General features: G+C 41.5%; 1 protein-coding gene across 1 annotated transcript in view; it reads left to right on the forward strand.

The window, feature by feature from the left end:
• Positions 1–15,160, forward strand: part of GRIN2B (glutamate ionotropic receptor NMDA type subunit 2B) — a 397,603-nt gene that overhangs the window by 215,791 nt on the left and 166,652 nt on the right. Inside the window, exon 3 of the mRNA XM_045830156.1 lies at positions 4,710–5,308. Coding sequence (XP_045686112.1) covers positions 4,710–5,308 — 599 coding nt within the window. The remainder of the gene's footprint in view (positions 1–4,709; positions 5,309–15,160) is intronic.

A 15,160-nucleotide genomic window follows, 5' to 3' on the forward strand; every position in this document is an offset into this window, starting at 1 on the left:
CACAGGTGAATGCTGGAGTTGGCAATATCAGGCACATTTCCTTCCACAAGAGGTGTTTTAGTAGACTAGTGGGGTTGGAAGTCTGGTTGAGGTTAGTGTAAGAGAGAATGGGAAAAGAGGAATTGGAGAAAGTGAGTACAGATGATGCTTTGAAGGAATTTGCTGCAAAGAGAGTAAAGGAGCAGCCAGTAGCATTTTCTGTCTTGCTAGCTGGCTCCAAGGAAGATAGATCCCCTCACATTTTAGACAAGCACAGTTACTATATGGCTATTCAACATACTTTATTTTTATGAAGTAGATATATACCATCAGCATAGAACTTTGGAACCAGATGAGACTATCAAGGTCATCTCAGTGAATCTCCCACCTAATAAAAGAATCTTCATTGTAATACTAATACAACAAAAACAATTTTTTTTTCATGTGCTATCTTGGGATCCAGAGATGCATAAGGCACAATTCCTGCTCTTTAGAAACGTATATTTTTAGTGGGAGGAAGCAGGTGTATATGCTTCCTGTGTGATAAATGTTATGATAGAGGCACATGCAAAATATTGTGAAAGCACAAGGGAGAGAAGACTAACTTGGGGAAGTTAGAAAAGACGATATGCATAGAAAGTTGACGTGTTCATCTTAAAGATGAATATGACATTTTCCAGTCAGGGTGCTGGGGAGAATCTCTTTCTCAGGTGATAATCCAGCTTTTGTTTGATTGCTCATAGCTACAGAGAGCTTACTACATTATGAGGCCAATTCCATTTCAAATAGCTATAATTATTACAAATCCATTTCTTATATTGAGCCAAACAATGCCTTCTGATATTTCTAGTCATCAGTCCCAGTTTTCTCCTCTGGTGTTAATGGTCAAAGACTTACCTTCCTACCGTATAGGTCATTTCAATATTTGAAAATAGATATTATGGCTCTTTTAAGTCATCTGTTTCCATGTTGAATAAAAGTGAAATGAATAGTCTCAGGCTGGGTTCCCTGGGAAGCAGACTCTGAGACCGAGGTTGGTATACAGACGGTTTAGTAGGGAGTGCTCTTGAGCTTAGGGAGTGCTTTCGAGATCAAGAAAGGGAAGGGAAGATTGGGCAGGAGTGGGCAGAAGGAGAAGTGGAAGTGTGATGCTTTTAAATGGAAGCTCCAGCCAACTTTGTTGGGAGTTCTGAAGATAGACTGGCCCTTCAGAGTGGTCCAGAGCCAGAGCAAGGACCAGGCCTTTAATTCCATGCCAACCAGTCATTGGGCCAGTTTACTCCAGCCAGAGGGCATGACTTTGGGCAAGGTGGTTCTTTTCAGCTGATGCAATCCCCAAAGTGGGCCGATGGCTGAAACCTAATGCCAGGTTGTTCTCAGCAGCTGGAGTAGCCAATCATTTATTTCTGAAGTGGGTCTGTAGGGGACCTGGTGATGCAGAAGAAGAACATCATGTACTGCTGCTAATTTTTTGGCAGTTATTTTCTGAGACAGATAATACAATGAAAAAGTATCTGGGTTTTGTTTTGTTTGTTTCTTCTTATTAGTAATCAAACACCATGAACAGCAAAGTGATGAGGGTTCAAGATAATGGTTCTAGACTAATGAGGTCTAATGTACAGTTGCACCTTTCCTGTGCCAATTGTTCATCTCAGTGGCCCTTTATATAGGAATGCTTTAAAGACACTCTCAAGGCAAGTTAAGAAGTACATTCATGCAATAGATTTGACTGGCATCTTTACGAAGAGGAGGAGACTGCTCCAAGGACCCCCACACACCACCATTTTGTAATGATATTAGGAGATAGCAATGTAAGTAGGGAAGTAAACTGAATTCTATCCCATCCTTCATCCTAGAATATGACAGTTCTCAAGGTGATCACAATGCATGCTGGGTGCCCACAAAGATGGATGTGTGGCCACCAGTCTTTTCCACTCCATGCACATATGAAGATTGATCTTTGAAGCTCTGGCTGGTGTAGCTTAGTGGATTGAGCTCGGGCTGTGAACCAAAGTGTTGCAGGTTTGATTTCCAGTCAGGCCACATACCTGGGTTGCAGGCCACGGCCCCCAGCAACCGCACATTGATGTTTCTCTCTCTCTCTTTCTCCCTCCCTTCCCTCTCTAAAAATAAATAAATAAAATCTTAAAAAAAGATTGATTTTTGATTTGTGGCTATGGCCTTAATTCACAAAGCCTGTCACTACTTGCAAGTTATAGTAAGCCCAAAGCTTTGTTGAAAAAGAGCTGTCCCATTCCTGATTACTGTATACCAGATTGGTATATCAACTACATTAACAACACTGGACCACTCGTTTATACTGGGAAACATTGCCTAAGCTATAATTGTCTCTTGATTTCTGTTTGGCTTCATTAATTTCCTCTTGATGCCACAGATAAGATTGTCATATAAGGCATTCTTATCAAGTGAAGATTGTCAAGAAAAAATGGTAGAACTAGGCGTTGATGGGAGCAGAGGAGTAAAAGAAGAGGATGTTTATAGGGGATGATGGAAGTAAAAGTAAGATGAGGACATGGTAGGGGTGATAGGGAGCCATTTTTTTCTTACTTTCCCCATATTTGGCTTTCTTCACATAGTAGCTGGCATTTTCTTTAGGAGCTCATTTATAATTGTGAGAGAGTTTTAACAGGAGACTAAGAGAGGAGAGGGTCAGGTTGGTATATGATAGATTGGTTTCCTGCTAAATTCAATCTTACTTGCATAGGCCCATTTACTATGGACCTCCGTGGGTTTGCTCTCAAGGCTATCTCTCCCTGTGTATTTGAACATCCTTGTGATAAGATGTTCATTTATATCATAGAATGGGTAGTCTTTGTTTATAATTGGAATCCCTTTCACCCTAAGCCTGAACATTTTAAGGCATATTTGGGAGCCTTTGTCCCTTTTTATATCTACTGAGCTTGTGAAAACTCAAGTGATAATGTGTCTCATTTGAGAATTCCCCAAATTCCCTTGAGCTGGAAGTATAATGAGAAAAACAAATGGCTGTTTATTTAAAGTGATAGCCACTCTGGGAGGGTCGTTTGTTATTGGCCTTCCTCTCCTGTTGTTGTGGTTTTCTGTGGGCCCCTGACAAGTCTTGGAATAATTAAACACTGTTGCTTTGGATTGTTGCTATATCCTAACCTAAGGACAAGGCTGGCTTCACTGGAAGAGCGGTACTTTATTGCAGCAGGAGAAAATCAGAGGCACGAATCGGCCGCAGTTTGGAATGGACACACACAAAATCATTATTTTATTCCAGATTATTCCCACCCACCCATTCTTGGTGCCCCATCCTCTCTACATGTCCAAATTACATGATGCTGAATTACATGGTCCTCTTTGACTGTATGTTTAAGCCAGGGTGGGGGAATCTATGATAAGCATCATTTTACCCATAGTAAAAAGAGTCACCCCCAAAATGACTCAGCATCTACTGTTTCATTCTGGATAGCCTGTGGGAAATGTGAAAAGTTCAAGCCACACAAAGCAACAATGGCTCTGGCAAAGCTGAGGGGCTGGCAGCTTTCATTGCCGAACCAGTGTTTTTGGACACTGACTGGATATTTCCTAACCTGCATTTTTTTTCAATAGTGGGTGCTGCCAAAATACTCAGCAATCTCTCAAGCTGTACAACAATTGCTCCCAAACTAAGAAATAACTGTATAATTTGTTTAAAGGCCTGGTCTCTTGTAACTAGACTTTAAAGCTCTAGTCTGGGAGATAAAAAAGAACTGCCCCTTTGACAAAATTTCAGTTTTGTTAGCCTGGACTGTTATAAAATGGATATGAACCATCAGAAAAACTATAGGGCCACTGCCCAGGGGGAAGCTAGGGGAGAATGGACCGAGAGAGAAGAACAAGACTGAAGGGTCTTTATTTTGTGGTTTCAGATTCCTCGAGCTGTAAGGTGGAGGTAAAATGCAGGGCTTGGCATCTCTTCACAGCCAGAGCAATACAGCTCCAGAAGGGAGAAGTTTAAAATGGCTCCTTTCTCAAAAAGAGGGAAGAAACCAAGATGCTCAGAACTGACAGAGGGTTGTATGTGTGCTACACAGGTCAGATCGAGACCTATGGCGTTACATACGTGAGAGAAAGAATAATCTTTTATGTGTTGCTCTAAAATGAAGCTTAATCTTATATGAGCGTGAATACAAGTCATTCTAACTCTTGGCTTAGATATGCTGTTTGAGCCTTACTCTAGCTTGCATATCTCATTATCAGAGTAGATTGATGGCATTTTGAATTATTCACCCTGACTGAGTCATATACATCCACAACTGAGAGGACAAAAGGCTTGAAAAATGGCAAGACTGTGTGTGTGCACATGCATGTGTGTTTGTATAATTCATCTGACAGTAAAATCTGACCTGAACTGACATGAGGCCATTTGGAGTCTTTACCCCACTTTATGGAACTTTTTATATGTTTTACTGTAGAGATATTAGCATATTTGATTTTAGGAAGCTGTGCCTGGCAGTAGCCCCAAAGATTTAAGACAAGGAGAGTTTAGACCTATGTTGAATTTTTCTGGAGTCTAGGAGGTAGTTTTAGAAAGAAAGGTATTACCAATGTTTGCAACTTAAACATATCCCATTTTAGAAGCATTATTTGAAAAGTAAATAACGGACAAACATTTCTACCCAGTTGTTTCACATTTTCCCTTACTGTCATTGGTTTGATTTCTCTCTCTCTCTCTCTCTCTTTTTACATTTTTACTATTCTAGGATGAATCCTCCATGTTCTTCCAGTTTGGCCCATCAATTGAACAGCAAGCTTCCGTAATGCTCAACATCATGGAAGAGTATGACTGGTACATCTTTTCTATTGTTACCACCTACTTTCCTGGCTATCAGGACTTTGTAAACAAGATTCGCAGCACCATTGAGAATAGCTTCGTGGGCTGGGAGTTAGAGGAAGTCCTCCTGCTGGACATGTCCCTGGATGATGGCGATTCTAAGATCCAGAATCAGCTCAAGAAACTTCAAAGTCCCATCATTCTTCTTTATTGTACCAAGGAAGAGGCCACCTACATCTTTGAAGTGGCTAACTCAGTAGGACTGACTGGTTGTGGCTACACATGGATTGTGCCTAGTCTGGTGGCTGGGGACACAGACACGGTGCCCTCGGAGTTCCCCACTGGGCTCATCTCTGTGTCCTATGATGAATGGGACTATGGCCTCCCTGCCAGAGTGAGGGATGGAATTGCCATAATCACCACCGCTGCTTCTGACATGCTGTCTGAACACAGCTTCATCCCTGAGCCCAAGAGCAGTTGTTACAACACCCACGAGAAGAGAATCTACCAGTCCAATATGTTAAATAGGTGAGTATGGCACAGAGGGCACACTGTTGGTGGAGGTCAGAGTTCAGCTTCCAGTACTAGGTTGGACACTCAGAAACTGTGGGAAACGCAATTCAAGATGTCACAAGTTGAAGGCTGGCCCCTGGGTTGGTGGTTGTTCATGATGGTGTGAGTGTTTTGGACCCAAAGCTTGCTGTGGCTGTGTTCTTGTTCTAAGAAATACAAAATGGCTCCTGCTTATTGATCACTTCCATCTGTTAGGTGTTACCCTAAGTGTGTTGCATTTTTACCTCATTTAATCCTCAAAGCAACAACTCTAGTAAGCATGTTTTAAAAACTGTTTCTGTTTTATAATACAAGAGAATGTGGCTTGTAGGTGTAAATTGTCCAAGTCACGCTGCCAGTAAAAGGTCCATTTGGAATTGAACCTTCTCTGGCCACCATATACTTGATCAGTCTGAAAGACAGGATAGACACAGAAATGAGGGAGCATCAGCCCACTTACTGGTATCTTTGGACTGCCACTGTACTGGGAGAAAATGAAGAACAGGTTGCATGAGTCTCAAGGCACATGGAGAGGATTCTTCTATTGGTTCTTCTCTCCTTTGTTTCTCCTCTGTCTGCCTTTAAGAGCAAGAATGCTGTGATGGAGGCAGCTTTTATGATTGCTCTTGTTTGATTTATTCAGTAAGATGGTAAGGGTGGAGTTCTGCTTCCCTGACCTCACCTCCTAAACCAGCCATAACTACAGCAAGTCCTCAAAGGGTGATTATGCGACTGTGTGGGGCAGGACATTCTGTGGGATGCTTTTATGGTTTAATTATTTGTATAAAACTGCTACATGTGCACATTGTAAAAATTCAAACGACATGGAAGAGCACAAAAAAGAAAGTAAAAATGACCTTAAATCCAACTAATGAGAGAGAATCATTATTGAAAGAATTAGTGAATATCTTTTTAGACATTTCCCTGTGTGTGTATACCTATGTGGATATAAGCCTATAATTGTACATAAATGGAAATGTATACATGTTGTTTAATAACCTGACTTTCTTTTACTCAACAATATGTTTTAGGCATCCATTTTAAATTTATCAACAATATTGGACACATAGAAAGGTATTTAGAAAAACTTAATACATACTCAGGTACCCATCATCCAGCTTAAGAATAAAATATTAGAAAGTTCACCCTGGGGAGATTGACTTACATTTAGTGGAGATTGAATGTGTACCTAGTTATACTCATTTAACATCTGGAAGGGACCTGGCCTGTGGCCTCTCAGCTAAGCTCCTAAATTCAGAGTTAGAACTAAAACTAGTATTAATAGCCCATGGACACCGACAACAACATGATGAAGGCCAGGGGTGGGGGAGCTGGGTGGAGGGGGCAAAGGGTGGAAATGGGGGACATCTGTAATAGCGTCAACAATTAAATAAGTAAAACCAGTGTTAGTGTAGCTGTGTCTGTAAGCCAATTCCAATATTCTCCCACCTTGAACTTTGCTCTTTCTGCCATCCCTAGTTATCACTGCTTGTTTGGTACTGATTGTCTTGGTTTTCTTCCTCCCTCTGGTAATTCTGTCTCAGGCTCCTTGACATGCTCTTCTTCCTTTACGCATCTCTCAAATATTAGTGCTTCTCAGGGCTCTGTCCTAGACCTTCTTCTCTTCTTATCCATTACCAAGTATGCAATTAATAACATCCATAAATTCCCCCAAATTGACATCTCTGTCTGCAAATTCTCACTTGAGCCCCAGGTCTGTATCTCTAACTATAACTAGATACGTCTCTTCAGAACATACGATAGGCAAAGCTGGCCTGATCTCTCCCCCAACCTCTTCTTGCAAAATCTGCACTACCCATAAAGCATACATTCTATTATGCAGTTGCCTAAAATAAAACGTTTCAGTGTCCTTGATTCTATAACCCTGCCACCTAATAGCCAACCATGCCATTTTCTGTGGATTTCCTGTGGAGTGCTTTCACTTATTTTCATCTCTGTACCATATTCTACTTCATCTCTTCTTACTTGCATTGCTGCAGGGCCTCTTAAATATCTTCTGGCTCCTAGTTCTGCTTCTTTTCAATTTACATTGCAGCCGGAGTGATCTAAAGTGAAATGTGATGTCATCACTCTCCTGCTCAATACCATTCAGGGCCTCTTTATTGCCCCTATAATAAAGTCCCATCTCCTTAATATGGTTTACAAAGTCTTCCACAGCATGGGCCCTCCTGTCTCTCCAAAATTGTCTCATGCTGCTCTCTGCCTTAAACACTGTATTCCTGCAATACTGAACTTACTTGAGTTCTTTGAGAATACCACATTCTCCTTCACACTCAGCTCCTTCCTCTGCCTTGGGTATACTGCCCAGGTGCCCCTTCCCGCCAATACACAAATGCAGATGCTCTTTCACCTGTCTCAAACTCTTCCTTCTTCAGCTTTCACCTTTGCCATCACTCCCCCTGGGAAGGCTTTTCTGCACCCTGGACCAACATCATCCTGTAATATGCCTATTATAATGACATGCTTTATTATCTTTCTTCCTGGTAAGTTCTGTGAAAGCAGTAGCCTTTCTGTCCTACTCATTTCCCCATCCCCCACTCCTAGCACAGCGAGTCCCAGAGAAAATGCTCGGAGTGAATGAGTGGCGTGCTCTGAGATGCTGAGCTGCCCAGTGCTTACCTGTTCTATGGGAGCTGTCTTGTTCTGCTCCTTTTTGAAAGATAATAGAGATTTTCTTCAAAAACTTATTATTTATTCTGTTCTGTACATTCATGTTTTCTCCCACTGTTTTTAGTGTTTAATTCAAATCTGACTCAGATCATTTTATCTAATGTGTGTTCATTTTTAAAAATGCTAACAGTGAAGGACTATTGAGACTGAAACATTTGCTAAATGACTCAAGGAAATCAAGTGGGTGTTACCTTAGAGCCCATAAATATGGTCCAGGAATGCCTGTTTTTATCTTAAAATTCTCTCAGAGTAAACAAGGACCTTCAGATATTATTATTTCCCATTTGGCTTACTTTACATTAGAATATAAATGTTCTTTCTCAAGCTTGGCCTCTAACCACTATGTCTTTAAAACCACAGTTGTTTTTAACCTTTGTCACCACCTCCTATAGTCACTCTGGAAGGTAGTCCTCTTAGGTCCTCTCACCCCTTTCTAGGAGGTTGTTGTTAGATAGCCACAGATACCCAGCTCCATCTTCTCAGGCATAGCAGTCTTAAAAGGAATAAGGATTACTCAGGGCAGATGATTCATAAATCCCTCAAATACCAGTGCAGAGCTGAGACAAAAAGTTTACTTTCACTTGATTTCTCAAGTATACCGTGTGGAAACTGCCTTCGGACTTATCAGCGTGCTTCTCCACTAAGACCTTTCCTCTATGAACTTTCTCTTCTGCCCCAGTTCCATTTCTCTAGAATTCTGTATCTACTCTGCAGGACCTCTGCTCTTGGCCATCTCCCTGTCCGCATACCTGCACCCCCCTTGCATCTCCCCTGTCTTTTCCTTCCTCTCCACCCAAATGCAGCCTCTCGTGGCTCTTGAATCCAATCCCTAGCCTGTCTTGGAAATATGTTAATATGTTTTTCTCTCAGAAGCCAGAAAGGATTGGGGTTGACTAACAGGGACAAGAAGGAGCTATCCTCCAAGTCTGAGCTGTTATCACCAGGCACAACACTCAAGATCATCAGTGGAATTCAATTAGGCACACTCAGTCTGAGTTCCTCCCACTTACCCTGCTCTGAAATCAGACTCTTCCTCGTCGCTCTGGTCTCACTAGGGTCACTCTTTTAAATAACAAACCAAGCAGCCACACTTCAGCCACAGCAGGAAATCTTTGTAAAATAAAATTGTTGCAAATAGTTCGTTGTTTCATGAGGATGGCCCTCTGTTGGCCGGCTGCTCTCACCTCCGTGTGACAGCAGTGGGAGGAAGGTCCCTCACAGGAGGAGGTACCTGGGAGGAAGGTCCCTCACAGGAGCCCTAGGAAGACGCCAGGAACACCAGGAACACGTAGGAAAGGGTTCTCCTCTTACCTCTTGAAAACCCAGTAATGTGAACAGGTCCTGTCCTCCCCAGAAGCACTGTAAGGAGACATAAAGCTCTCATTTATACCTGACAGTGGCTTTCTTTTCATGTGAGGGAAGTTTACAAGTCTAGTTTTAGGGAACAGGGACAGAAAATTATGTGATATCCCCGAATGCTGAAAAGAGACTCATATTTGAAGTGTCACTTGCTACTGAAGGAAGTTTTTTTTAAATGACATATAAGCACTCTCAGAGCAGATCTTTAAGAATAATCTGTTTTAATTCATTCTTAAATAAATGTTACTTATCATCTGTCCATCCAAATTCCTTACTGTTACTTCTCAGCTCCTTGAAGCTCGTTCAGCTATAGACTCGGATACTAACTCCAGATACAATAAATAGCCTTTAGACTGCTCAGTGAGGATTTTTACTGGACTTGCAAGAAAAATACTGAAACTCTGTTCAATTTCAATGTCAACAGATTGTTTTTTCAACATCTGTCCTAAATATCACATGGGACATGCTGATACTAAAAGACAATTTGTTGTTTACCTGAAATTCAAATTTAACAGGACTCGTGTATTGTTTTGTTAAATATGACACCCCTGCTTTGTCAACTAATAAGAATTAATTTTCCATGGGAATTCTGTAGCTTGCATTTATGCATTATTAGTAAATGTACTGTAGTGCCCTGTATCAGCGATTATCAACCTTTTTCACCTCATGGCACAAATAAACTGGTTACTAAAATTCTGTGGCACACCAAAAAATGTATTTTTTGCCAGTCTAACAAAAAAAACAAACATAATTTTGATTCATTCACATTGGATGGCTATTGTGTTTTTTTGTGGTCATTTTTTACTTTGACAATTTACAGGAAAAGAGGTCAGCACCCTGACTAAATAGTTAGGTATTGAATGTTTAAAAAATTCCTGTGGTGTGCTCTGGTTGAAAATTGTTGCCCTATACATGTCTCAGCCTAAGACATGCTGAGAGAGTTTTATTCCAGCTGGGACTTTGTTTGAGTGAAAGAGAGAATTTCTCATGCCACCAATCTCTAAGTGAAGGATCTTCTTAGTTCCTGAGAAAAGCCTGAAAACCTTTTGGTACCAACTGGTCTGAAAGTATAGAGAAAGGGATTCGGCCAGCTGTCTGCTGTCTACCAAGGGTGCCCAGCCTGAGGCGTACAGGCCGCATGTGGCCCAGGATGGTTGTGAATGTGGCCCAACACAACATCGTAAATTTACTTAAAATATTATGAGATGATTTTGTAAGTATGTGTCGCAATATATTTAATGTATAGCCCAACACAATTCTTCTTCTTCCAGTGTGGCCCAGAGGCACCAGAAGGTCGGGCACCCCTGGAGCCCTTCTTCCTTTTCCTGAGCAGGAGGATTGTTCCCCGTTAGTAGGTGCATGTCTGCATCTTTCCTTAATCACTTCCTGGGGCGGGGGCAGTTAATGATTATTTTCCTCTTCAGTGTGCTCTCAATGCTCCTCTGGTCTGTTTCTGTCACTCTGGTGGTGGTGCATCTGCCACTCACCTCTAGGTTCTCTTTCTCTCCTGAGGATCCAGTGTTCCTACTCTTTATATAGGGCAACTTTTTGAACTTGTATAAAAAGCAGGTGCTCTTTGAAATGGCTGGATCTCAAAATAACAAATCTCTTACGAATGTTGCCTAATTATTTTTCCCCAGTGTCCTCAGTTTTCCTATTCAGCATACAAGTATGTTTTGCACAAAGCCATCCCAACTCTTCCTTCCCCATTAAAGTCATCATCTCAGAAGGGCAGATTCCTCCCCCTATCCTAGCTTTTGAGAGATGGGCATAACCAATGTGAAGAAAGGTGCTTTTCAGGTGCTTATTAAAAGATCTGTGATGAACACAACCTTCCTTTAACCTTGAGGCAGACTCTGCATCCTTGGAACAGTTGTATTAGCTGGATTGCTCCCATGGGATGCCCACTTGACTCTCTTGGCCTGGAAAGTGCTGAGAGGTTAAGAAATAGATGAGGAATTGAATCCATTAGTTTTTAGACACTATGGGCAAGAGCTGCTTGGTTAGTATCCATCACTGGTTATTAAATGTTCATGGTGTGCCAAACTGAGGCAGATTTATGGTAAGACATATACTATAGGTTAACAATATTATCTACATGAGAACCAGAGACTCCATGAATACGTAGTTATAAGTAGACTTTCAGGCATAGTGGCCCTTCCTCTGATTAAAAAAGTCTACTGGAATCTAAGGAAAGTTAGGTTTTCATATGAAATGTGAGGACACACTTGTATATATAAAGAGACACTTCATCTGCTCATGGTGAAGAAGGAGATATAAATTGGGGAAAATAATCAGAGAATCTAATAACTGTCCTAAAAGATGTATTCAGTGCTTATTGTAATTCAGGCAAAGCAAGCTTTAACTGCTTATGGAAGAATGACTGAATGTGAGGATTTTCAAACTCTTCTGTTTTCTTCCACTCTCACATTTTTCATATCAGATATATAAACAGCCATTTCGGTAAGTGATCTTTTCCTTAAATTGGAACCGGTGAAGAACATTCTCAGTACTTAACACCAAGACCCCTACATGATTCTTTCCTTAATTGCTATTTAATTTTATGGCTGAGTTGTAGAATTTAAAAGTTATCCATGACATTTTGCTGTGTCTTTTCTCTTCTGTTTTCTTTTTCCTCCACTTCCTCTGTATTCTTGTATATCCTTTTCTTCTTTCTCCTTTAAAAAACTATTTACAGTTTGGAGGAGAGAGCAGGAGACAAGGAGAGGGAGTGAGTGGGAAAAGAATTCTGTTTCACTGAGGACAACTTTTGAAGGGTGGGAAGAGGTGCTTAGTGGTGGAAGAGAAGACACAGGTGGTGGGTACATTGTCTGTAGGAATAGGATGGTCTTGAAGAGGAAAGAATCAAGATCAGAGTAGAGCAATGACTCTTAGTGGGGAAAGCAGACAGGTCTCATTCTGAGTAACCGATTTTGTCTCAAAAAGGACAAAACGGATGGTGTTGGTGATATGGGTTAAGAAGAGGGTCATGAAGTATACACTGTGAAGCAGCCCCATTGTCATCAGTCTGAGGAAGTTATTAATTCTAGTATTGCTTGCTTTTCTGAGTATTTACTGTACACTAGCATTGTTAGTTATCTAATTTGATCTTTGCAAATATCCTGAGCCAGGCACATGTCCTCAGGACTCCCTGATCACCTATTTAAAAGGGTAATTTGTACTTCCCACCCTCCCGTGCACTTCCTATGCCCATCTCCTGCTTTATTTTCTCTGTAGCTCTTGTCTGACATACCACATGCATTTTGGTTTTAAGTATTTTATTGTCCCACTCTTCTTGGTTGAATGCAAGTTCCATGACAGCAGGCCTTTTTTTAACCTCTGTGTTCCCAGCACAATGACTGATAGATTGTAGAACCTTAATAAATATTTGTTAGATGAAAGCATAAATGAAGATAAGAATCATTATCCCCATTTTATATGTTTCTAAGAAACCTGAGGTCCAGGGACCCCCCAGTTTAGGCTGCGTGATGATGCCAGGATCTGGCCTGGATCTGCCGGGCGACCCAGATTTCAGCCCCTTACCGTGCTGCACATGAGCCAAACTTGAAAGGAATCTCTGCTTCCATTAAAATCAGAGCATTAGAAGTGGAAGAGTCCTTTCTGCTCATCTCATCCAGACTTTTCCATACATGGATTCTCACAGAATAGGCAATAGAATGATGAGTGGGTTTTACAAATGTGAAAGCAAAATCTCAGAGGGTCACTCATCTGTTAGAGGCTGGGTGGGCACAGAACCCAGGTGCCCTCACGGCAGGAGCAGTAAGTACTCTTCATAGGGCATGCCATCTCTTAACTGCTTGACCATGTTCTCAGACAGACTGGCAAGCAGCCAGGGCTTTCCTGTTAACCTTTGCCCTGCAAAGAATCCTCATGTAGGAATCCTCATGATTTCTGATCCCTTGGTTCTTACCCAGACGAGTGTGCAAATTCACGGTTAATGGGAATTAAAGGTGGTGTTATTTAGGAATTGAGTGGGATCATTTCTCCATCTGCTCTCTCTTCCCACTGGAGGATAAAGGCTGGTTGGGTGGGGATAAGAAAGGGGGCAAGTTGCCAGAAAGCTGGAGTGCTGTCATTTATGGTTACTGACATGGATTGGAAGCTTGAGTGAGGACTGGACCACAGCCCGTTAAGGTCAGCTTAACAGGAGATTCTTGAGAGATGGTTTCCTGGTTTTTGCACATATATATGACCTCACATATTTTAAATTAGCAATGATTTGAGTCTTTCGCTTTGTTCCTCTCCAGTGGACCTGTCAGGGATACATAGGTGGTCATCTGCCAGAAGAAATCTCCAGGACCTGATGTGGTTGATAGGGATTTAGAAGAAGCAGGGTATTCAGCTGGCCTGATTTTCAGAAGTGGTTGCTAAGGGATCTGAACCAGCACTGCAGACAGAGGCACACGTAGAAGCTGGCAAGGGGGTGGGATCAGGAGCTGGGGAGAGGTACCTTCCTGGGCTTTCAGGCTTTTCTCAGTGGCGCATTCCCTTCCGGGAGGGCCTCGTGGGGTTGGTGTGCCCAGACTGGCACCGGTCCCCAAGCAGGGCTGGCTGGTCACACATGAAGGAACTGCTGCTGACAGATTAGAGCTCCCCACTGCTGAAATCTGTTCCCTCTTGTCCAGCTTCCAGCAGCAGCAGCAGCCGGCCGGGGGCTGCCTCCTGCCTCCCTCGCTGCTCAGGCTTTTTCTTTTCCTCATTCATTACTGATTCACACCCCCCACACCCCCGAGCTTTTTTTTTTCTTTCTTCTTTCCTATCTCTTTCCCTATAGGGTGTTCTGTTCATTGATCTTTTGCTGCCCTTCTCTCCTTTTCACCAGCTTTCATTTAAAGCTTTCCTGCCTTTAGCTTTCTCTGTTCATAAATGACTGTAGGTGGGATTCTTACACATACACATACTTGTGTGTACTTGTATTATTTATCCACACAGCACATATTCGTGTATGTACATTTACATCTGTCAAATGGAGTAGAGCAGTATTGAAAGAACTGGATGAAAACACGTTTCCATGTTAAATTTGGTGGCATGAAAAAAGTTGAGTTTGGGGGAAAACGTTGGGAGGAATCCTTCAAAATGGCTTGTCTGGAGTTAGCTGTGGCAAATCTCAACAAGATATTTCCTTTCAGTCTGATCCCATTTTGAAAGTCTTGATGGCTGTAAGGGTGGTTGCTAAGTAACCCTATCACATTGATTGTTTGGGCAAAGGAGGCAGACACAGTAGTCAAGTGGTTCTATATACTTTTAAGAATCCCTTAATGTCTTCTTTTGCTAAAGGAAAGATTTTCTGTGATAAAGCAACAGAAATAGCCATGGAAGCCATACTGTGAATATCATCATATCATAAAATAATATCATATTCATTCTAAGTGGTTCTTTTGAGAATTCTTTGAAAGGTGTCACAGATGGAGTCCAGATGAAGATATGTGTCAAAATACATAAAACCTGATGATCAAAAACTTCAAATTGTTCATTATTATGGCTAATAATGAGGATAATAAAAGTCACCAATTTCATACAGAGAATCTTCATGTCTGTCGTATCACTGAATCATTACAGCAAACCTGTGAAGACCTCTATTCACTGCAATCAATGGAGAAAACACACATTTTTCCTTTCTTTAATTTTCCCAGCGGCATTTCCAGATACTCACACCTATTTTTCCCCTCCTTGAACAACAATCCAGGAACTTTTGTTTAGGCAAAAATAGCACAATAGATACAGGTTTTAATACATCAGATTTCTCTCACTATTGAA

The sequence above is a fragment of the Phyllostomus hastatus genome, unplaced genomic scaffold (assembly GCF_019186645.2).
Source record: "Phyllostomus hastatus isolate PE091 unplaced genomic scaffold, TTU_PhHast_1.1 phas_scaffold_93, whole genome shotgun sequence".
Lineage (NCBI taxonomy): Eukaryota > Metazoa > Chordata > Mammalia > Chiroptera > Phyllostomidae > Phyllostomus > Phyllostomus hastatus.